This window comes from Pinus tabuliformis, chromosome 1_2, assembly GCF_031772625.1.
Source record: "Pinus tabuliformis cultivar Carrire ecotype Pingquan chromosome 1_2, CPIR1, whole genome shotgun sequence".
Taxonomy (NCBI): domain Eukaryota; kingdom Viridiplantae; phylum Streptophyta; class Pinopsida; order Pinales; family Pinaceae; genus Pinus; species Pinus tabuliformis.
This window is the reverse complement of record NC_142298.1, coordinates 892,400,675-892,424,587: the sequence shown is the minus strand read 5'-3', so window position 1 is coordinate 892,424,587 and position 23,913 is coordinate 892,400,675. Positions and strand designations below refer to the sequence as shown.

The following is a 23,913-nucleotide window of genomic DNA, read 5'->3' as shown; positions in this document are numbered from 1 at the left end:
CAAGAATGGATGGTGGAAAACTGACTATATTTTTTCTTGGTCAAATCTTTATGCTTTTCCCTGACCTTTATTAAGCTGCAATGTTAATTTTTATCTTCTCGATTTGGATACAAAATTGTTGAGCCCAATGAAAGATTCAATCACAAGACTATAGTGGTTGGGTTTTGGCAATCTAGAGATGAAAACATTAGCCATGGCCCTCTTGCAATGGTTTCATCTAGTTCTACTCTCACAAAACATTGAAAAATTAGTTTCCTTAGCTATACAGACTGCTTTTAAGCTTCCTTCCTAGGGTTTGCAATACATGTAGTGGTGGGTAGCAATCTGTGGCATCATAACCAAGTCACAAAAGGACAAAGAATTGTTGTAACCAAAGGAAATTTATTGGTTGTTCAAATAATCACAATAATTCTAAGCATAACTTGATACTATTGTTCATTCATGGGTTGGTTATCATGGAAGACAACCTCGTGCTAGTTTTCATCACATGGTGTATTTTTTCTCAAGCAATGACTTTGTCACTTTCGCTTCTTCTTATCAGTTTTGAAAACAAGTCTACACCATCTTCACATCATTTTTTTTAAATGTTGGTGGGTCTCTAACTTCATCCTGTGGGTTTATGAAATGTGTTCACATGATGTTTCTTTCATGAGTGGCAACTCATTATACATAACATATTTGACTATAGCATATTCCTTGTGACTCTTTCACTAATCTCAAAACTTTTGGTGATTGCTATTAAAGACCCTACAAAAGTAGTCGTGATAGAAAATTCAAATTGTCTTTCTACAAATCTATTACCTAATAAAATACCTATCCCTCAACAAGAGAAATTTGGAACCCCAAAAACTTATGCTAGTGCAGGATTTATAAGTAGGTTGATATTTTCCTAGTTGAATGATCTATTGGCCACTCAGCTGAAGTATGTCATTAATGTACAGCTGAAGTATGTCATTAATGTACTGGATATACCTAGTTGTACCGCATATACCTATTCTTAGACCTTAAGATAGAGCCGAAAGTGTTTCCGTTATACTCTAGTCAAAGTTGCAATCAAAGTGATAATCTCTTATATTCCCTCAATTATAGTCTTTTAATGAAATTTTTTATTTCAAATAACTTCATCTTCACACACATAATTTCAACCAAAACTATTATATACATACAATTCAATAACATACCACCACGTAAGTTTTGTTAAAACACCACCATTTTTAAATATTTATATAATATTATTTAAAAATTACGAATATCAAAACATTTAAGTACAATTATCCATATTATATCTAAACTTATTCATATTATATCAAAAAATTATCCATATTTAACAAAAATTAAATGTTAAGTCAATATCAAAATGGATGGGTAATCTCCATATCATCATTGAAATTCCAAGACATAAGAGACATGCTCAATTCACTTTTAACCTGTATTTAATTACCATTAAAGAGCTTATTTGATATTTAATTACCATTAAAGAGCTTATTTGATTACTATTATTATGGTCTGTGTATTGTTCAACGTTATAGTTGTCTATAATGATCAACCATTATAGTTGAGCAATAATATTATAGTGTTCTTTTTCACTTAGAGAATAAGTGTCAACAAGATATCAAGTGCAAAAATCTCTTCTACATTTCAATGTCTTGCTCTCCTCAAGTGTAAACATTCATGATCTGAAATATGCTTCGCCCAAATCTCTCGCACAGACTCCATTGTTTAAAGCAATCAAATACTTATAGATGTAAAGTCTTAACTCATTAGAATGTGATGCGTGTGTCAACTACTCATGTTGTTTGGCGAAGAGTTACACCTTGTTTTGTGTGAACGCTCACAAACTAGAGGAAGTACAAACTACAAAGGTTTGACGGGAAAACCACAATGTGGGAGGGAGATTTTTAAAGTAAAACTAATTATTTTTTAATTTTTAAATTATTTATTTTTTTTACTAAATTTCAGTATACATCAATGAATTCTTTTTTAAGTAAATTTCAGTATAAATCAATACTTTTTTTAAGTTAATTTATTTTTTTCAATTGAAAGTGATACCTTTTCTGTTAAGGAAAATAAAAAAAAAGTGCAGTCAAATTTTACACAAACATTGCAAATTCATCGCAATAAATAAAACAAAAGCCAAGATTTCAGCTATGTATGTATCATCAGCAGATATAACTAGCAATTGTCCCAAAAGGTACAAAGAGAGGCCGATAGGATTATTTAATTGGAATTTTTGAATTTTTTTAGAAGAGTTAATTGGTTTATGGAAAACCTTTTCTTCTTGGACTGGATTATTGTGCAATTACTTTTCTTTAGATGTTTTGTTTATATCTATATTACAAGGAACACATTGAATGTCTTATTTCATTTCCGCTATCCTTACTAACATCCTGTCCGTGCTTTTTCCTGATCAATTTGATGAAATATTCCATTATCCATTGGTCAAAGTCCTCACCTGCATATTAGTGTACATCCTGGTAAGTTCAAAGCTCGAAAGCCAACCAAAAAAGTCAATCATAACCACCATGCACGTATTCAAATTCATAATGTAAAACTGTGCACGTATTCAAATTCATAATGTAAAACTGCCAGACAGAGTTCAGACAGAGTACCTCCAAGATGGGTATCACCGTTTGTAGCAAAAACCTCAAAAGCTCTGTTGTCAATAGTCAGAACACTGACATCAAACGTGCCACCGCCAAGATCAAAAACAACAATATTTTCCTCTCCACCCTTCTTGTCCAAGCCATAAGCTATTGCTAAGGAAAAATATTTACAAAGCTAATAGTAAAACTGTACTTGTAGAGTGATAGTTCTACATGATATAGAATGAAAGTTCTACATCATAAAAATTATCAAAGGCAAACCAAACTGCAAAAGGCCTGAGACCCAGTACTCTGAAAACCGACCAGATCGATACAACCTGAGACCAAGTACTCTCAATACCAACCAGATCGTTACAACCTTTTGTATGAGCTGAATATCCATGTATAAGCAATGAAACAATAAAGCAAGAACTGTCCGACAAGGCTACAATTTTTCTTATAAAAATATCTCCCACTGCAACGAGTTCATAACAGAAATTTAATGGCACTCCCCCGCACACACAATTTACATATTAACACTCCATTGCATGCATGCCTGCTTCTAAATGGTGTCCAGTCCACACTCTTTGCTTAAATGCCAATATCTATTAAGAAAAAACTACTGCACTATTACCAATATGTTGTGTTAACAACATATGACCAGGCAATTGGGTATTTAGATATAGCTGTTGGTTCCGGTGAAAAATACATCCCCACCGATAACGCACAGGAAAATGCAAAAGACAGCTAAAATAAATATTTGAATGAAGGTTAGCAAGAAGATGAGAATGAGATACCATTCTTTTAAAACAATTTTATTATCAAGGCCCACATCTCCATAGTTGTCAATTACACTGTTTAATGATTGATCCATCCAAACAACAACATCAAGACCCCAGAAGATGAGCATGGCTTTGAATACAAGATGGATTTTAATAACAGTGATAATGATATACTTTGTTTGCTTGAATACCAAGAAGCTCCTAGAAGAAATCTGCCACACTATATCATTTATTGAATTTTAATTGATACAGGCATTTAGGTCTTCAGAACTGGCTGCTGCTAGCATTTTTGCTTCTACCAACAATGTTCCAATGCACATGAAGATGCAACTGAAATAAGTAGTTGTTGCCACATAGTGCTCACACCTCAGACACTCCTGAGGCAGGACAACTGCAGAGCTATTCTGCTGCCAAAGTTTGTTAATTAAATTCTTAATTCCGAAAACTAAGGAGTATAGCATGAAATCAGGACGTTGCAGAAAATGGACAATTGTTTGCTCTTGTAAAGCTTTTACTTGATAGTGAACTAAAAAATGTGGAACCAATTTGTCCCAGTGAAACCTGCATACCAACTATATTTAACGTCTCTTTCCTACAAAGTGAAAGAATTACCTGAACTGCACTGGTGTACCCATTTTCAAAGTCTCTCCTAGCGTTCCCCCCATTACATCAAAAAAAATGTTGGGACAAATGGGATCGAACTCTGGAGAGTTTTTCCTGTACATCCTCTAGCTCTCTGTCTACACTAGCTATTCCAACTAAAACATCTTGATGTTTCTCCTCGATTCACCCAATAGAGGTCGATATCATCTAAAGCTGTTTTCCGACCATCATAGATACAATCAAAGAAAACAAAGCAAAGAAAACAAGAACAAAGAAGAATATGGATGTTGCATCACCATTATTGCCCGATGTTGGTGGAATACTAGTACCACCCAAGCCACCAGATGCAGGTATGCTTGTATTAAGAAGTGATGAACTGCTACTGCTGCAAGTAATTTGGAAAAATCAGAATGCTACAAAACTATAAGCCGAGATATAACATAAAATATATCAAAAATCCAGTAAATCTTGATTCTCAATTCTGTATGAAAACTTGAAAAAGTACTTATTGTAGAACAGAAAAATGAACAAAAGATAGGAGGAGGAATGCGGTTCCTTAGTATATACCTTTGTGGAAATGTGCATGTCCCAGTACCTGTCATCACAAAATCCATAAAGGAAGATTTGCATGAGTGCAATGCATTCTCCAGTCTCACACAATTTCAAGCCTCAATTTGTATATCATGTTAACCCATGAAGGGAAGATTTTCGAAAATGTATAATGTCAAGCATATTAATCACAGTCAAATATCTTGAATCTAGCAGAACCAAAACGGTGCACAAAAAACAAAAACGTCTTTTATATTCATATAAACTGGAACAGTAAAATTTGGAGAAGACAGAGTGGGTATAAAGGAAACTTAGTATGCATACCCTTAGCTTCTCATAACAAAATCAATAAAGAAAAAAATAATATGCAATATATCCAGGCATAAATGAAAGTTATGTTGTATGCAGAAGAGCAGATTGCCTACAAATATAACTCTCTCTTAATACATCACACAGTTCCATCATTAAACCAAAAGGAAATATCCTGAACAATACAAGTTATCCATAACGAGTGTTTACATTTGAAGGTTGCATGCAGTTTTAAGACAGACAACAGGCAGGAAATGGGTCTATAATCATGTCACTTACTTATCATGGTGGAACCTACAATGGGAAAATGTATATCAGCGGAGGATGTCTTTGCATTCATATGAGCTCAACCAGGCATGGAAGTGGGTAGATGAATCATAAGCATGCAACTCAACTATCATCTAACACAATGTAAAGATGAGACTCAGCGGAAGGTATCCAAGAAGTTGACGCAGTGAAACAAAACAAGCAGACAACAAACTATGTAAAAGTGGATAAAACGTTTATCATCACCACAGGAACATAGGAATCCATATAAACTGAGAAATTCAATGAAAAGAAAAATAAGGGGCAAAAAACAAACTTCGCATAAGGGCATATAGCTTACTTGGATCTTGAGTAGTCACAATTGCATTGCCAGCAAATTCACAAGTACCAGGGGCCATGCCATTCTTCTTGTAGTAGCTGTCAAAAGCATAGCAAGCATGAAAAAAAATAGTATCTGGGTTATAGCACGTGCCACTTTGTTGAATTGCTGTACAGTCTGCACCTCCAAGCCCGCAAGCATAGTCCAGAGCAACCTGCAAGCTTGAATCAGGGGTACCAGGCTTTGCTACACACCAACTTTGGCTTGAGCTAGTTGTCGGTGTTGTTGTGGTAGGTGTTGAGGGAGGGGTGTAAGGGGTAACTGTTGGGGTGGTAGGGGTTGTGATTGGGGTAGTAGGGGTTGTTGGTGTGATTGTTGTTGGAGGAGGAGTTATTCCTAACGCACAGGAAAATGCAAAAGACAGCTAAAATAAATATTTGAATGAAGGTTAGCAAGAAGATGAGAATGAGATACCATTCTTTTAAAACAATTTTATTATCAAGGCCCACATCTCCATAGTTGTCAATTACACTGTTTGATGATTGATCCATCCAAACAACAACATCCAGACCCAAGAAGATGAGCATGGCTTTGAATACAAGATGGATTTTAATAACAGTGATAATGATATACTTTGTTTGCTTGAATACCAAGAAGCTCCTAGAAGAAATCTGCTACACTATATCATTTATTGGATTTTAATTGATACAGGCATTTAGGTCTTCAGAACTGGCTGCTGCTAGCATTTTTGCTTCTACCAACAATGCTCCAACACACAGGAAGATGTAACTGAAATAAGTAGCTGTTGCCACATAGTGCTCACACCTCAGACACTCCTGAGGCAGGACAACTGCAGAGATATTCTGCAAAGTTTGTTAATTAAATTCTTAATTTCGAAAACTAAGGAGTATAGCATGAAATCAGGACGCTGTAGAAAATGGACAATTATTTGCTCTTGTAAAGCTTTTACTTGATAGTGAACTAAAAAATGTGGAACCAATTTGTCCCAGTGAAACCTGCATACCAACTATATTTAATCTCTCTTTCCTACAAAGTGAAAGAATTACCTGAACTGCACTGGTGTACCCATTTTCAAAGTCTCTCCTAGCGTTCCCCCCATTACATCAAAAAAAATGTTGGGACAAATGGGATCAAACTCTGGAGAGTTTTTCCTATACATCCTCTAGCTCTCTGTCTACACTAGCTATTCCAACTAAAACATCTTGATGTTTCTCCTCGATTCACCCAATAGAGATCGATATCATCTAAAGCTGTTTTCCGACCATCATAGATACAATCAAAGAAAACAAAGCAAAGAAAACAGGAACATAGAAGAATATGGATGTTGCATCGCCATTATTGCCCGATGTTGGTGGAATACTAGTACCATCCAAGCCACCAGATGCAGGTATGCTTGTATTAAGAAGTGATGAACTGCTACTGCTGCAAGTAATTTGGAAAAATCAGAACGCTACAAAACTATAAGCTGAGATATAACATAAAATATATCAAAAATCCAGTAAATCTTGATTCTCAATTCTGTATGAAAACTTGAAAAAGTACTTATTGTAGAACAGAAAAATGAACAAAAGATAGGAGGAGGAATGCGGTTCCTTAGTATTACATTTGTGGAAATGTGCATGTCCCAGTACCTATCATCACAAAATCCATAAAGGAAGATTTGCATGAGTGCAATGCATTCTCCAGTCTCACACAATTTCAAGCCTCAATTTGTAAATCATGTTAACCCATGAAGGGAAGATTTTCGAAAATGTATAATGTCAAGCATATTAATCACAATCAAATATCTTGAATATAGCAGAACCAAAACGGTGCACAAAAAACAAAAACATCTTTTATATTCATATAAACTGGAACAGTAAAATTTGCAGAAGATAGAGTGGATATAAAGGAAACTTAGTATGCATACCCTTAGCTTCTCATAACAAAATCAATAAAGAAAAAAATAATATGCAATATATCGAGGCATAAATGAAAGTTATGTTGTATGCAGAAGAGCAGATTGCCTACAAATATAACTCTCTCTTAATACATCACACAGTTCCATCATTAAACCAAAAGGAAATATCCTGAACAATACAAGTTATCCATAACGAGTGTTTACATTTGAAGGTTGCATGCAGTTTTAAGACAGACAACAGGCAGGAAATGGGTCTATAATCATGTCACTTACTTATCATGGTGGAACCTACAATTGGAAAATGTATATCAGCGAAGGATTTCTTTGCATTCAGATGAGCTCAACCAGGCATGGAAGTGGGTAGATGAATCATAAGCATGCAACTCAACTATCATCTAACACAATGTAAAGATGAGACTCAGCGGAAGGTATCCAAGAAGTTGACGCAGTGAAACAAAACAAGCAGACAACAAACTATGTAAAAGTGGATAAAACGTTTATCGTCACCACAGGACCATAGGAATCCATATAAACTGAGAAATTCAATGAAAAGAAAAACAGGGGGCAAAAAACAAACTTCGCATAAGGGCATATAGCTTACTTGGATCTTGATTAGTCACAATTGCATTGCCAGCAAAGTCACAAGTACCAGGGGCCATGCCATTCTTCTTGTAGTAGCTGTCAAAAGCATAGCAAGCATGAAAAAAAACAGTATCTGGGTTATAGCACGTGCCACTTTGTTGAATTGCTGTACAGTCTGCACCTCCAAGCCCGCAAGCATAGTCCAGAGCAACCTGCAAGCTTGAATCACGGGTACCAGGCTTTGCTACACACCAACTTTGGCTTGAGCTGGTTGTCGGTGTTGTTGTGGTAGGTGTTGAGGGAGGGGTGTAAGGGGTAACTGTTGGGGTGGTAGGGGTTGTGATTGGGGTAGTAGGGGTTGTTGGTGTGATTGTTGTTGGAGGAGGAGTTATTCCTATTGGTGTTGTGGGTGTGGTCGTGATCAGAGTTGGAGGAGTTGTTGTAATAGGTGTAGTTGGAAAAGTATCAAGCTGAGATCCCAACTCAGCTGTCTTGTTCCTGGTAGAGTTAGCTTTATTGTCCAAAAGCTCCCTAGAGTTTGAGCGGAACAGTTCTTCCCCTTCTCTGCTCAACTCCTTCAGCATAGAAACGTCCAAAGAACTCATTTTCACTATTATTGTCCATATCCGAGCCCTATTCATGCTTTGGGCAAGAACTTGATCCCTGAGATTTTTGGTCATTAAAAAGGTCTTCATTGTTTCGGAAAGCAGACCTTGATCATTAATAACTATGGGAATATCAGGATAGTGAAGAAATGCCATAGCATTTCTGGCAGCAATGACCATAGAGTTAATGAGGTCTTCTTCACTATGTGCAAAATCTCTGTTAAAGTCAGTGTTCAGTATCAAAAAAGAACCTGTCTTTGAGACAAACGCCAGCAGAGGGTGAAAAACCCACCTCAAATCCTTGGTGGAAGAGGATGGAGGCACACTAGATGCATCTTGAATCAAAGCGGATGAAAGTGTGGTTGTGACCTTGATACGCTTATCTAGATTTGCATCCACAAGAGCAGAATAAATGGCTTTCATAGTAGATACCAATGTCGATACTGCTTCTTCTGATATCCCTTGATGGTTAACAATGATACTGGTTATGAGGGTATCAGGCATGAAACCCATGACGTTTTTCTTCAGCCATAATGCTGCTCGTGACTTCGATTTTCCAATTTCCTTCGTTTGCTCATACTTCATACTCACAGCCACCTCAATCCCTATCCCAGATAAAGCTTCCAAAACAATGGGATTGGCATCCAAGAGCCTAACATGGAGTAGATCATGTTTCATCAGCAGTTCTACAAGCTTCTTAGGAGATGGCAAGGTACTGTCCTTTGAATCATATGACACTCCAATTGATGTTCCTGACAACACATAAATAATATTATAGATCAAACCATAAGCTCAAAAGGAACACAGAACTGTCAAACGTTTCTAAACAATGCCTATCATCAGCTCCTACATGCTCTCGCTAACTGTAACACAGTTCTGGAAGATTGTGCATCGGATACCAAGACCACATTTTCCCATAGGACTGCAGTTTGATTTATGAACTATTGGGCCAAAGGGTCACAGACTCAGAGCATTCAAATTCTAATCTCACAACGTGCCCTTCTCTATCACAGTGGACACCATTGAAGGCACATGGAGAATCGCTGCTAACTTTAAACTGCCTTCTCAGTAATTTGTAACGTTTTGTTCAGGGATTACAGGAATTTGTAACAAATTTGGGGATATTTCTGCCGGCTTCATGTAGTGGGTGAAGATTCGAGACCGCCATCATTATGGAGAAAGGCATTGGCATAACAGTTTTCCGTTGAGGTTTTGCGAGACCCCGGCAATAGAGCTCGTGCCGCTGCAAAGATTCTCAGTTGCCCGCTGAAGGAGTCGAAGGAGTCTAATACGAAAACTGTGCCCGCTGAATGTGAACGACACGTGTCAATCGTAGAGACGAAAACTGTGCCCGCTGAATGTGAATGACACGTGTCAATCGTAGAGACAAAAGGACGACAAAAGTCTCTTTCAAAGGAAGGCCTATCAGCCTAAATATGACATTTGTTAAAGATTACAATTGGAACACTACCCAGGGTAAAATTACATGTTGATTGTAACCGTTGAGATGAGATAATATCATTAAAATTGATTTTCCATCCTTTGATTGTTTTATAGATGGAGGCTTTGAAGTACAAATCTGCTTGCTAACTGAATGATTTCAGTCTAGAGGGATTGTGTAGGTGGCTTGTATGGTAGTTGCAATGAGTTTTTCATAATAAATATGGACACTTTTTATTTGGAAAGCTTATTTGATAGGTTGTTAGCAGTTCCATTAAACTTGATGTAGATATTCTAGAAATTGATAATTTGGAAGTCCTTATTCTTTTATTATATTTTCCACTTCCATCTTACAAGATTAAGAACGTCTAAATTATCTTTTCCTGCCAACCAAACAATTAGACAATTAGAGTTCCCTAAACTTTGAATATTTTTTATGTTCTTTACTGAAGTTAGGAACATAAGAACTCAGACAACAATTAATTATGCTTTTGTATTTGTATCAGGTCCTAGACCAACTCTAGAATGTAAGCGTTTCCAATCCCATGAATGCGAGTGAAAGGTCCCATGTTCAATCTCTCAAATCCCTGACCCATGTGTGATTCACGGGGGCAAGGTGGTATGGTTTATAGTGGTAACAATTAAAATTGACCCCATGTCACACGAGTGCAAAACCGGCCTAGTTGAAGATTCCTCTTTCCATAAAAAAAATTAATAAAACAAAACCTATTAAAAAATATTAAGATCAATTGATAACCATCAGAAGCCATATAGTCATTCTATACAATGAAAATTTATTCAAATATACAATTTTTAAAATATAATTAATTAAAATATACTAAATTTTAATTAAAGTTCTAACCAAATGAAGTATAATTGTTAAATTAAATTAAAAAAAAGTTATGATATTTTTTTTAGTAAATTGAGGCTTTTGTATTAGTAAAAAAAATAGAGATATATATTTTTTTCAGATTACTTCCTCATGATTTTGTTTCTCCTTGAAACACTTCAATATGAGAGACTCTGACTGGAAAGTCCACACTTAAGCCAAAAAACAAAAGAAACCATACATAGTTGTGTGCCCAGGTTCGAAACAAGGACATTATCCCATAACCCATTACATTTCCAGCAAATAAATTTCCACAAATGACCCATGTAATCACCGTAGTCACACCTTTATAATACAAACATAGAGCACCCAGGTCGGTAATAGAAGCATTAAGCCACCATAAATTGTGTTTCCACCAAAACATAATTATCAAAACAAACCCATGTAAGTGCCATAGTTGCCACCATAAAAAACAATAAACAAAAACATACGCCAAGACGTGCCAAAAAACAATAGTTGTGAGGACATTCAAATAATCATGGGCCTTTTTTCCCTAGCTGAAGACGGAAGCCCAATCAGTTGAATTACTAAGCCATCCTGTTTGGTCATTGATCATTGTCCGAGGAGGAGATTGTTGCAGGAACCCTCGCACTAGAGCCCAGAGGGTCCATCAAATCACCACTATTTGACTCACAAGAGATATGGACTTCCACATGTGCTAGATGGGAGTCAATCCTACCCAGGAAAAAATACTTGTTTCAAAGCCGCATTTTGATGTCTCCCCAGGAGGCGAAGGCATTATAAAACTCCACTTGCTTATCTTTAAAGACGAGACCCAAGACAATCTTCATCTGCAAGTGTAGAGCCATCATATTCGAGTGTTGCTTATTCTTACCTCTGGTGTGCCTAGGGTGACGAACCCATGTTGACATATCCTCCACAGTTTTAGAGTCTAAATGATCCTAAATATTAAAAAAACTAAGGCATTCTAAGGATACTAAAGGAAATTTCATCCAAAATCCTTGTAATACTAGAAGTTTCCCATTGATTTGGATAAAATTTAATAAAATATGACAGTTGAAATAACTAGAAAGGAGAGCATAACAATCCTAAAAAAATGAAACAAATACTTGTCTGAAATCACAAGGTGGAATCTCGAACACTAGGATAGTATCGACATTTCAAGTAGGGTTTGTTCTTTTTCTAAGGATAAAACCTCACTGACACATGATAGCCTTTGCAAGAACACATTAACATACTCTATGCCTCTCTAACTACTAAGACAAGGAAGGATGGGGATAGGTAGTAGGGATATAGTGAAGAATAAGATATTAGCAATTTGAAAAAATAGTCAAGAGATGGGCACCCACAAATTTATTTATAGTGAATTTATTAATTTATGCATATCTTAGATATTTGATGTGATGGTGTGCTTCTATATGTTTGTTGATGGTATTAACATGTTTATTAATTTATACATGTCTTAAATATTTAATGTGATGGTGTGCTTCTATATGTTTGTTGATTGTATTAACATATGTACCATGTTCTTTATCCGAAACTTGGATATTGTAAATAGGTGTCCACCTTTATACACCAGTTAGCCTTGCAAAACCTCGCTTTGTGAATGGATAATGAACACCATAGTAGGAAATGTTATTGGTGTAAGTGAACTTGGATCCTTAATAGGAGGATGAATTGAAATTTTATGGGCTTCCATGCATATGATTTTATTGTGGTTTTATGCTTCCTTTAAAATATGGCTATATATCAACTCCACAATAATTGGATCTTATTAGGGCTTAGGGTTTATATCACATCCTTCATCTTCATAGATTTCCTCTACAATTATTTACTCGTTCATATAAATCTGCCCCATTTGCCATAGGAAAAATGGATCTTTCTCTCATAGTTATCATTCCTTTTGTAGTAGGGACCCATTTAATCAATGCTTTGAAACCGTTTTTGGATATCACTCCTATTTTATAGATTATACTACTACTTATCACATAGATCATTTGGCATTATGTGCTGCATGGTATCTTTAATAATTTGACCCTGATTATCTCTTTGGTTTGTCTTTACTTTTGATTCATAATGGAATTATAAGCCCTAAGCATGTTTCCCTTTTAGTCCATAATACTAGGGTTCTTTTTTTAGGTTCAACTTGAGGAATAGATATATAACGAGGCTTTATGATTAGAAATCTTAGAAGTTCACCACAATAGGAGATGTGTGGCTAGAAAACCTGAGACTAGCCTTCCAAATATTTGGATCTTGAAATCCTTTCTTAGGAACTATTTTTAATTAGTTCCATGCATATGTCACCATTTTTAGAAGATAACAAATATAAATCTGCCATAATCTTCCTAGAAACATCATACGGTATCCTTTAAACACACTTAGTTAAGTGAAAAATTAATATAACACATTTATTTTCTATGCTAATTATCAATGTGTTTATATTATATTATATGTAAACTAGAAAAACTATTAAGTAAATGTGAAAATATAAACATGGATTTAGAGATTAAATGTAATTAATATTTGAAACTCCATTTTTTAATGTAAAGGAGATGACAAGACTATGCCATCATTATTCATTTATAACCATAATATATATTATTCTATTAAAAGAAAATTCACCAACGTTCAATAAATAATATGCTAAAAACATAATTATTACGAAAAAATAAATATTTCAAGGATAATGAGAATTTAAAGAAATAGAAAAACTATATCTTTTACAAATAATGAAATCTTAAATAAATAAGTTTATTACATTTATGTCATTAAATTCATATCTTAATAATGGGAAGATATAATTTTATTTTTTTGGTTAGGTAATGTGAATCGTGAGATGATTGACATGCCTAATTTATGGCTTGGGCAACTACTACCCAGGGGAATCTAAGCCACCAAAACCACCCAGGGATCACACCCATCCTAGGCCACACTAGCTCTTAGCATGGCTACATTTTTCCCTACATGCCTAATTTATGGCTTGGGCAACTACTACCCAGGGGAATCTAAGCCACCAAAACCACCGAGGGATCACACCCATCCTAGGCCACACTAGCTCTTAGCATGGCTACTTTTTTTCCCTACGAGGTTTCAAAATGGTGACATTTTCACAAAAGAGTGCCTTAACACCCTGTCACTATCTATTTTACCAATGGTAGGAAACAATGGGAATCTATAATTAAGGATTTAATAATTAAAATATAATAAGAATTAATAAAACATTTATGAACAAAAAAAAAAGTAAAATGTAGTCATATATCTGCCAATACGCATGTCTGTTTTGGAATAGGGCATCCATGATTTTAACTTAATTATCAATAATTATTACATGGATGGTAGATATTTAAAATTGATAGAATATTTTAGAATATTCTTAGCAGTATATACAAATCAAAGGATGAGATTTATTTCCAAAGTAGTTATGTTTTTCTTTCCCTTTTAATTAAATTCATTAATTAAAAAAGAATTTCATATGAACAAATGTCATATAAAAAGGGTTATGATTTTTGAGGCATGTGGTATTGATAAATCATGGTATTGTAACGAAAATTGTTTACAAATTAAGAATATATATAATAAAGTTTAGGTGTGTCTCCATGGTTAAGAATCTTGTCACATGTTTTTTTAAATGCATATATGTTTAACATATATAGTATTTTTCTTATCATTCGTTATGATCCTTGTGCCTTAAGAATGATAAGAAGATAATAATTATAGTCCACTTCAAGGGGAAAACCTCCTTATAAAATAAATACAATTGACAAGACAATATTTTATGATCCTAAGACTAAGCTTCCATAGTATATCTATGGGAGACAAAGGATACAATTATAATAAAATCGTACCATCACGGGTTCTAGCCTACCTAACAATTGTTTAACAATATAAATGCAATCACTTAGTATATAGGTATTAATAAAGGGTTTTTGGGTTAACGTTGGGCTTATATAGGGCTTAAAATGTCCCTCCCATTAAAAGAAGTTATTTCCTCAACACTTGACTATATGTGGATGTTTCTACATTAAACAATCATCTTCCTATGTGGCTTCTTCCACTAGTAGGTTCTTCTATTTGAGGAGGTACTCAATAATTTCTCAATTTATTATCATCTTAGTCCATGTTTCCAAAAATACTTATGGTTATAGTATTATTTTATCTTCGTCAATAATCTCTAGTAGGAGAGTTTGGATAGGGATCTTATCGTCGATTACCTTCTCTAAGAAATAAACATGGAAGAAAAGAAGTATATGTGAAGATGGAGGTAGCTCCAGTTTGTAGGCCATACTTCAAATCCTTTTCAACACCTTACAGGCGCATAATAAATCAAATCTATTTTTTTTCCTTCTTTTGCTACTTGAGGTAAATTTGTTTATATGGTTGTAGTCTCAGAAATATTCAATCCCCCACTTCAAAATCCCTTTCATTTTGATGTTGATATGTGTGTTGTTTCATCCTATTTTGTGTCATAACCAAGTTTTCCTTTGATAGTTTGAGAACCTCGTGTTGGTGTTCAATGTGGTCTTCAACTAATTGAGCATAATTAGTGCCTTTCGATGGTGATGGGATGGATGGAGGATGATACCCATAAAGTGCCATAACTAGTGACATTTTTTATGAGGTATGGAAGGATGTGCTCCACCACCACTCTACCAAGGGAAACCATTTCACCCATTATGTCTATTTATTAGATGCAAAAAAATGTAGGTATCCTTCTAATGAGTTATTCACAATCTCAATATTCCCATCAAATGGAGGATGTTAAGATGATTTATGAGCTAATTGAGTACCCAAACAAGAAAATAATTCAGTCCAAAAATTTCTAATGAAACTTGGATCTCTATCACTTACAATAATATTTCATATTCCATGTAGTGTTTGGACTATTTCCATGAATTCTTCCACCATAGTACTTTCTTTAAGAGGAACAGACAAAGAGAAAAAATGGGCATACTTTGTCATTCTATCTACCACTACCATAATGACACTTTTTCCTTCAAATTTGGGTAAACCCATAATAATATCCATTGGACCTTCTTCCCAACACTAGCTTGGTATGGATAAGGGTTGAAGGAGTCTTGGGGTCCTGATAGTCTCTCTTTTATTTTGTTATCATACCCCACGTTCCACCACCACTTTTTCCACTTCTACTTTAAGACCTATCAAAAGAAAAATTCTTGATCCTATGTTATGTCTTCAAGGAGCCTTAGTGTCCTATAGGAGAAGTGTGTAATTCTAATAGGACCTTTTGTTTTAGTTGAGAATTTGTACATAAGTATAAGGATTTTGATACCAATATAACATATCAATTTTGCATGATATTTTTTATATTGTCTTAGGATCCTCTTGTAGTTGTTGAATGATCTTCCATATCTTCTCATCTTGCTACCATTCTACCCTTGCTTCTTCCACCTAGTCATATTTTGGAATGCAAATAGAACATAGTAAACCATTTGTGTCTTCATCTTTCCTTGAGAGTTCATCTAGCACAATATTTTTTTTCTCTTTTTATAGATAATTTTAAAGATATAACCCAACATCTTTGTGGCCCATTTTTTTCTCTCTTCCAAAGATAGTCCTTGCTCCAAGAGGTACTTCAAACTATCACGATTTTCATTTACTTTGAAGTGGCTTACTATTAATGATGGATTCCATTTCTTAATTACACATAATATGGCCAATGTTTTCATACATGGGTCTCACTAATTTCTTTCCTTTAAGTTCTCTACTTTCAAAGGAAAAGGGTCTTCCTTCGTGTGTAAAAACTACATCGATGTCATGGCCTGAGGCATCATACTCCAGAATAAATATTTCTGCGAATTTAGTTGTCATTAAGACGAGAGTTGTACACATAGCCTCTTTAAGTTCTTCAAATGCTTTTATTTCTTCTTTTTCTAAGAAAATGATTCCTTCATAAATAATTTTGTTAGAGGTGTTGCTATTTTACAATAATTCCTGACAAATTTGTGGTAATATGTTGTCAATCCTAAAAATCCTCTGAGTTTCTTCAAGGTATTTGGGATTGGATATTCCCTCATAACTTTGGTTTTGTTAGGATCCTCCTTGATACGATCACCCGATAAATGTGACACAAATATTCCACTTCTTGAATCCCAAAGGCACACTTGGAAGGCTTTGCATATAGTCTTTTCTCTTCCAATAGTGTTGAGACCTTGTCATCATGTTGCACATGCTCCTCCCAAGATTTCTTGTAAATTAGTATGCCATAAAAAAATACTAGCACAAATTTTCTAAAGGTTTGAAAATAGATTGCATCAAACTTTGAAATGTTGATGGTGCATTTGTAAGTCCAAATGGCATGACCAAGACTCAAAAGTACCCTCATGTTTTCTAAATCCTAATCTGGGAATTTCTTATTACCTCATTCTTATTTGATGATATCCAGAAAAGAGATATAACTTAGTAAAGAAAAATTCTCCATGAAATTCATCTAATAAATCATCAGTGACAGGAATAGGAAACTTATCTTTAATTGTCATTTTGTTGAGTTTTTTTTTATAGTTTGGACACATATTCCACAAACCATCATTTTTTATAAAGATCACCATTAATGAAGAGAAATCACTCTAGCTAGGTTGAATTATGCCCACCTCTAACATTTCTTGAACTATATGTTCAATCTCACTCTTTTGTGCACGTGGATATTTGTAAGCCCTAATGTTAGGTGGTGCACTTCCTAGTTGTAAATGAATAGCATGGTCATGTTCTTGGATAGGTGAAATACCATTAGGAATTTCTCAAAATACCTTAGCATGATTGTTGATAACTTTTTTATGTTCCACTATCACAGAGGATAGAGATTTTTAAACATCTAATGAACACAATTATGCAACTACACCTTAGTGTACATTTCTTTGAAATTTTGACATGATATTAGATTTTATCACTTTATTAGGTTTCCCTTGGATACCTCCAAGCTCAATTTCATTTCCTTCCAAGAAAAATATTATGAAAAGATCTTGGAAATTAAGGGTCGTTCCCAATAATTGCAACTAGTGTACCCCTAATACAACATCAACACCACCCATTTGGATTGCAATCATGAGACTAACCAATAAATACTCCCCAGTATTTAGATTAATATTATTACACTTCCCTAAACAGTAAATGGTACCTCCATTTGTAATCATCATTCGAAATTTAGGTGCAAGATATATAAAGAAATTTAGAATTTTTTCCAATATGTAGTTGATGAAGTTATGGGTACTACTTGAAAATAAATATTGCTACCCTTAGCATTTTGATATATCTTCTTATCTTTAGGGTTTGTGGAGTACTGATGTCGACCAATGCATGAAAATATATTGTTGGAATAATTTATTCTAGCGTTATATCTTGTGATGTTTCCTCTTCTTGATCTTCTTCATCTTCACGTTCTATGTAGAATTATTTCTCTCACTTCATTTATGCCATTTACTATACTTTATGTCACAATTGATACATAGTCCCTTTGCTCTTCTTTCATCCATTTGTTGAGGAGTCAATATTGTCGATTTAGGAAAGAGAGCGTGATTTTCTCTATAGTTATTAGTCACCAATTTTCTAGTGGCCATATTTTTACATTTAATTTACCTTTATAGAGTGAAATCATTCTCTAGTGATTTAAGTTCAAAGATATGTGCCTCATGTTGGAGCCTTTCCTTTAAAGTACCCATAAATAGGTTTAACAAGTTATCCTCTGTAATATTCTTTACTTTGAGACTCAACTTTTGGAACTATTGAATGTGCTCGTTAACAATACCATTTTGCCGAAGATTTACCAATTGACTAAAGAATGAGTTTGTCTAATATCCCCATAATATGCTATCAATTCCTCTTTATAAATTGACAAAAATATAACAAAATCCTTTTCTCTATCACAAATCCATTGATATAATACATGGCTTGTTCCAAAAATATGGATGTAATATTTACCTTTTGTAAGGATGCCACTTGGCATAGATCAAAGTATTTCTCCATCTGAAATATCCACGTAGTGGTATCATTACCATCAAATTTCCTCACATCAATATTCAGAATGTAGTAGTTACTTGGTGCTAACTTGGAGCACAGATGATGTGTATCTTGGTGTAACAGTGGTGGTAAAAAATCCATGTAATAAAGGAATAAAGGAATAATAACCAAGGTCATGGGACATGTATTCCAAGCTGAATGTTAGGAAAAAACATAGTGATGTGGATCACTGGTGATTAATTAATTGCTATGGAAATTGGAAAAGGCAATGACAAAGGCAAAGTGGCATTTATTGACATTTATTTACAAAAAAAATGGAAACTAGGAGAAAAGGAAGGTGAAAGGTCATAGGTTGCATGTGAGGAGGAAATTGAAGGAAAAATAAGAAAAATGAATAAAATAGAGGCCTTAATGATAAAAGTCTTATGAGGATTAGTTCACATCTTTTGATAGTTTTAGCTTGAAATTCTCTACTCTATTTTCTCTCTCATACTCTTGCACACTTGGAGTTTTATTGGAGCACTCTTGGAGAATTGTGGCATACCTGGTATTTGGAGCAAGAAGGCAAAGGAAAAGTAGGAAAGTACAAGGGGACAATGGGCAGCTACAATGAGTTTGATTTGTAGGTACCAAGTTACATGTTTAATTTCCTTGCTATTTTTGGCATGCATGTCATATATCTGTGGTTGTTTGGTTGTGATTTATCATTGGCATGAGGATTGCCTGGATTGATAGTGGTTTTCCTAGTCTTTTCATTCCTTAGATAACCATGGTGTTGGGGGTTTTCCCTTTTGTTTTCTGATTGGTTCTCATGTTCCTTATGGCTATGGGTTGAGTTATTAGTTCCTAGAACCTTGGTTGGACAAACGCTCTGGAAGCCTCGTAAAAGGTTGGGTTGAGTTACTAGTCCTAGAAGCCTTGGTTACACAAAAACTCTAGAGCCTATGGTGGGTTGAGTTACTAGTTCTGGAAGCCCTAGTTGGACAAATGCTCTAGATCCCGATAATATATGTGGGTGTCGTTATTATTCCTAGAAGCCTTTGTTGGATCAAATTCTCTAGAGCTTTGGATGCTTGGGTGTAGACCGATCTGTTGATGGTTATTGATGTTCGACTGTGAGGTAGAATCTTTGGTTGAGGGTTGAGGTGGTTTGGCCTCTGGAAGCCCTGTTTTTTTGTTCCTGGTTTATTCCATGGGATCACACATTCATTCTTGGAATATGGCACGAGGGTGATTGGATGAAAGAGATATTTGGTTTAGCCCAATCTATGGTCGGATGGTACGTGGAAGTCCCTAACTTGGTTGGATTTGCATATGTTAATATAAGATCCTTTTCCTTTGGTATTTAATGAGTAAATGTGATTTTCATTCTGTGGCTTTAATGGTGGTTTCATCATTGATATTTCTCTTTTTATTTTTTTGGTTATAATAATATTTTATAATAGACTTGAGTTAAGACTCTCATTATGTTTTGATTAGTAGATGAAATATTATTGAATTCATGACCTAATATATGATCATGCAGGTATTATGAGTAGGTGTCAGTCCTTCTTGACGATTCTCAGATAAGTATGAGACCCCTATGTTCATATGTGTATTTATGACCTGTACATTACATTTTTATGATATGTTTAACAAAATGTCCGTCATGGATGGTAGGGGTTAGGTCAACTCCTTGTTCATGTGTTTGCATTAGTAGCCTTATTTCATTGTTATTTACCATTTATATAAGTTTTATGAAGTTCTGGGTAGAGGCTTGAGTCCTAGCCATGAAAAAGTGGCTCAGAATTCGGGGTTGCTAGCACAAAAATACCAAAAAAAGGTTGCAGTCACATGGATTCCTTATTGTGGGAGTGACTGGAGGGTCTCCGTCACATGGAAGGCTTATCATGGGAGTGAATGAGGGCCTAGTTCAGCATAACATCAAGTTGTGTCAAGGGTTGGACATCTGGAGTGGTTGGTTGGCCCCTGAATGTTCTATAGCTTCTGCAAAGTGGTTATCTTGTTATTTACTGGGTTTATTTATATTTTCATATATTTTCAAGTCATATCTATTACAAATGGTATCGGAGCACTTTCCTGGGCAAAGCGTAATATTTTTTTATTTTTTGCAGGAACTTTTTGGGACGACGAGTTTGCAGATTAGATCTCTATGTTTTGGTGCAAAATATGAAAATCTAATTGCAGATCTAGGTTTTTTGCAAAAACATACCCAATTTGAAAAAAAAAATCGACCGAATCGGAATCTAGACGAGAGAGATATCGTTGATTTAAAAATTAGTTGTGTTGTAGACATTTTTCAGGGCGGCGAGTTTGCAGATCAGATCTGTACATCTTAGGTCAACATTTTTAGAATATAATTGCAGATCTAGGATCTTTGCAAAAAAATATCCAATTTAAAAAAAAAAACCAGTTGAATCGGAGTCCGGATGAGGGAGATATTGCTGATTTAAAATCAGTTCTTTTTTTTTGAAATTTTTGTGGTAGTGGGACAATTGTAGCATGAATCTAAAATTCCAGTGTCTAGATCGGGATTTCTATCACATGGGAAGATGCAGAATGGTTGTTCCATTTCCGAAAACAGGTTATAATAGGGATTCTGAGCCATATTGACTGAATTGTGGCCATTTCAATTTTTCTCCAAGTAAGCAATTTGTTTTCAAAACCGTCTTCATGGCTTATAATAATAAGTTTTTTACAGGAAAAAATGATGGGCCGACTATTGAAAAAATTATACAAAATAAGAATTGTGACAAGCTATTCTTTTGGAAAGACACCATAGGTTATTATTTGAAAGATGAGGTTGCTATATGGTGGAAATCACTTGACAGTGAGTTTCTGAAGTTATGTAGTGTTGATGAAATGGAAAAAACTATTTTTGGACAAATGGTCTCACACTGGAAAGAAGGAAACCAAAAATGCTAGCAAGATTCTATATTTTACAGGAAAAAATAATGGTCCTACTATTGAAGAATTCATAGAAAGACAAAAATAAGTATGGGAAAAAAAGTGGAAAAGTCCATTATGGCTTAGTATGAAAGATGAGACTACCAAATGGTTTAGATCAGTTGAAAGCAAGAAGTTGTACAACCTTTTAGATGGAGAATTTGAAAAAGTCCTTTTAGACAAATGGTCTCATGCTAAAAAACAGGAGAACAAGACATGTAAGGGGTTATTTTCTACTGGTATCTCCTTATTGCAGGTTCATGGATGTATTTAGAAGGAGAAGATCATTGTGTCTATAAATCCTAGCTGTAAGCATAATTTTATCAATGTTAATTTGGAAAAAAAAATTGCAAGTTCCAGTAAAACACATTGAAAACACACAGGTTGATAATGAGGATGTTCAAGTTTCTAAAGATTTGAAGCTTTCTATGGATAAGTATGTGTTGCATTGTGATTTTTATACTTCAGATATGGATAGCATGGATGTTGTTTTGGGATATCCTTGGATGGAATTTGTGGGTATTGTCAATATTAACGTGCAGAAGAAAATTACATTGCCGGATATTTCTACTAAGACCCAAGGAGAGACTATGGAGGTAGAAGCACACAACTCTAATGACACTAACACATCAGATGATGAGCCTTTAATGGTCGAAAACCAAACACAAACATCAAACCAGGTACCAAAAAAACAAGGAGAATCCAAGGAGGCTGAAGCAGAAAATGTTACAGGTACTGATACATCAAATGAGGAATCTGTGGTTGAAGTAATATCAGAAGATACACAACAAAATCAGGTGCCACAACATGTATCAGATACCAATCAGGCTCCATTAGGTGGTGAATTAAAAAAAGATACACCGTTGGTTAAAACTTCAGCATATCACCACTCACATCACCCCGCAAGAAAAAAACCAACACAATGGCAACAAATTAGCCACAAGGACAAAAACCCCCGCATTACGGATAGAGAGGGGTGACGATCCACCTACTACACATCAACACAGAAGGGCCACCAGGGTCAACTTCCATCTCAAGTGAGCGAGGCACCAGCTAGATCTAAGGTTCACCTTTCTCTTGGATGGCTAGATGCACGTGCATGGTACCAGTGGACTACTCTTTTGAGTAGATCTTATTATTTGTGTTCTTCTTATGTTTCGGGGACGAAACATGTTTAAGGGGGGTATGGGGTACAGAGGGAGGTACCCAAGGGAATAATGCAATAATGGGATGGGCCATAGTAATAAATAAAGTGGTTAACCCATATCATGTAAGGGACCACAAGTAGTTAGAAATAATGTAATAAGCCATTATATTAGATGGATGGTATTGAGGGAACCATGGTAATGACCCATGGTATTGTATGTATAAGGCCTATATAGAAGCTAGAGACTCCCCATTGACAGATGTCAAGGATTATTGTATGAACAAGCATATGGCTTGTGGAGTGTTCTCCTTCCTTAAGGAGTGGATGTATGGTGTTTCCCTACCTTAAGGGTTTGATCAATAAAGAAGCATTTCTATCTATATTCAGATCTTCTTATTTATGGTGATTATTTACAGTTATTGGGTATATTGGTATCATTTCATATATTTTCTGGTCAGATCTATTACAGGACACCTAGAGGGGTTGGTTGGCCCCTGAATGTTCTATAGCTTCTGAGGAGAGTTAGATTGGTCTTGTCTTGACGGTTCGACTTCCTTAACTATACATGGGAATTTTAATCATATCATAGTAAGTCTTTGTCACATGTTTACCTGAGTGGACCCGTTAGCTTGGGTAAATCTAGAAGAAGGGTGTTACACTTGGATTGAATTTTCATAATTATGGTTATGCGATTCAAAATTTTTGCTCTCCAATTGTGTTAACATGCTACCCATATGAGATTGATTCTCAACAACATCATTCTCCTTATGTTCATCATTTTCACAAATCTCCACATCCATTTTAGGAATCATGTCCAAGAGCCATGGAAATCATATATTTTTTTTTCTTCCTTATTTTCATTCATCTTCATTTCTATTCCTTTCTTATTTTCATTCATGTTCCCTTCCAATTTTCTTTTAAGATTTACTTGAGAACGTGAGAAATGCACATTTTGTAACAAATTACCATCCATTTCTCATTATTGGAAAATTTATTTCTTAGTGATTAAATTTTTAAAAATAAGACACAATACAAAT

At 35.0% G+C, this 23,913-nt stretch overlaps 1 protein-coding gene and 1 long non-coding RNA gene across 2 annotated transcripts in view; both read right to left on the bottom strand.

Annotated features, from left to right (window-relative positions):
- Positions 1-3,711: 3,711 nt before the first annotated feature.
- On the bottom strand, positions 3,712-5,804 carry LOC149208821 (uncharacterized). The gene is made up of 3 exons (XR_016252793.1): positions 5,433-5,804; positions 4,535-4,562; positions 3,712-4,352 (listed from the first exon to the last, which is right to left on the bottom strand). It is a non-coding gene; the product is annotated as an uncharacterized LOC149208821 (long non-coding RNA).
- Positions 5,805-7,874: 2,070 nt separating this feature from the next.
- Positions 7,875-23,913, bottom strand: part of LOC149208820 (glucan endo-1,3-beta-glucosidase 2-like) — a 173,266-nt gene continuing 157,227 nt past the window's right edge. The window contains exons 2-3 of the mRNA XM_089398432.1: positions 9,682-9,825; positions 7,875-9,271 (exon numbers count right to left, since the gene is read on the bottom strand). Of these exons, the coding sequence (XP_089254558.1) occupies positions 7,875-9,271; positions 9,682-9,825 (1,541 nt within the window). The remainder of the gene's footprint in view (positions 9,272-9,681; positions 9,826-23,913) is intronic.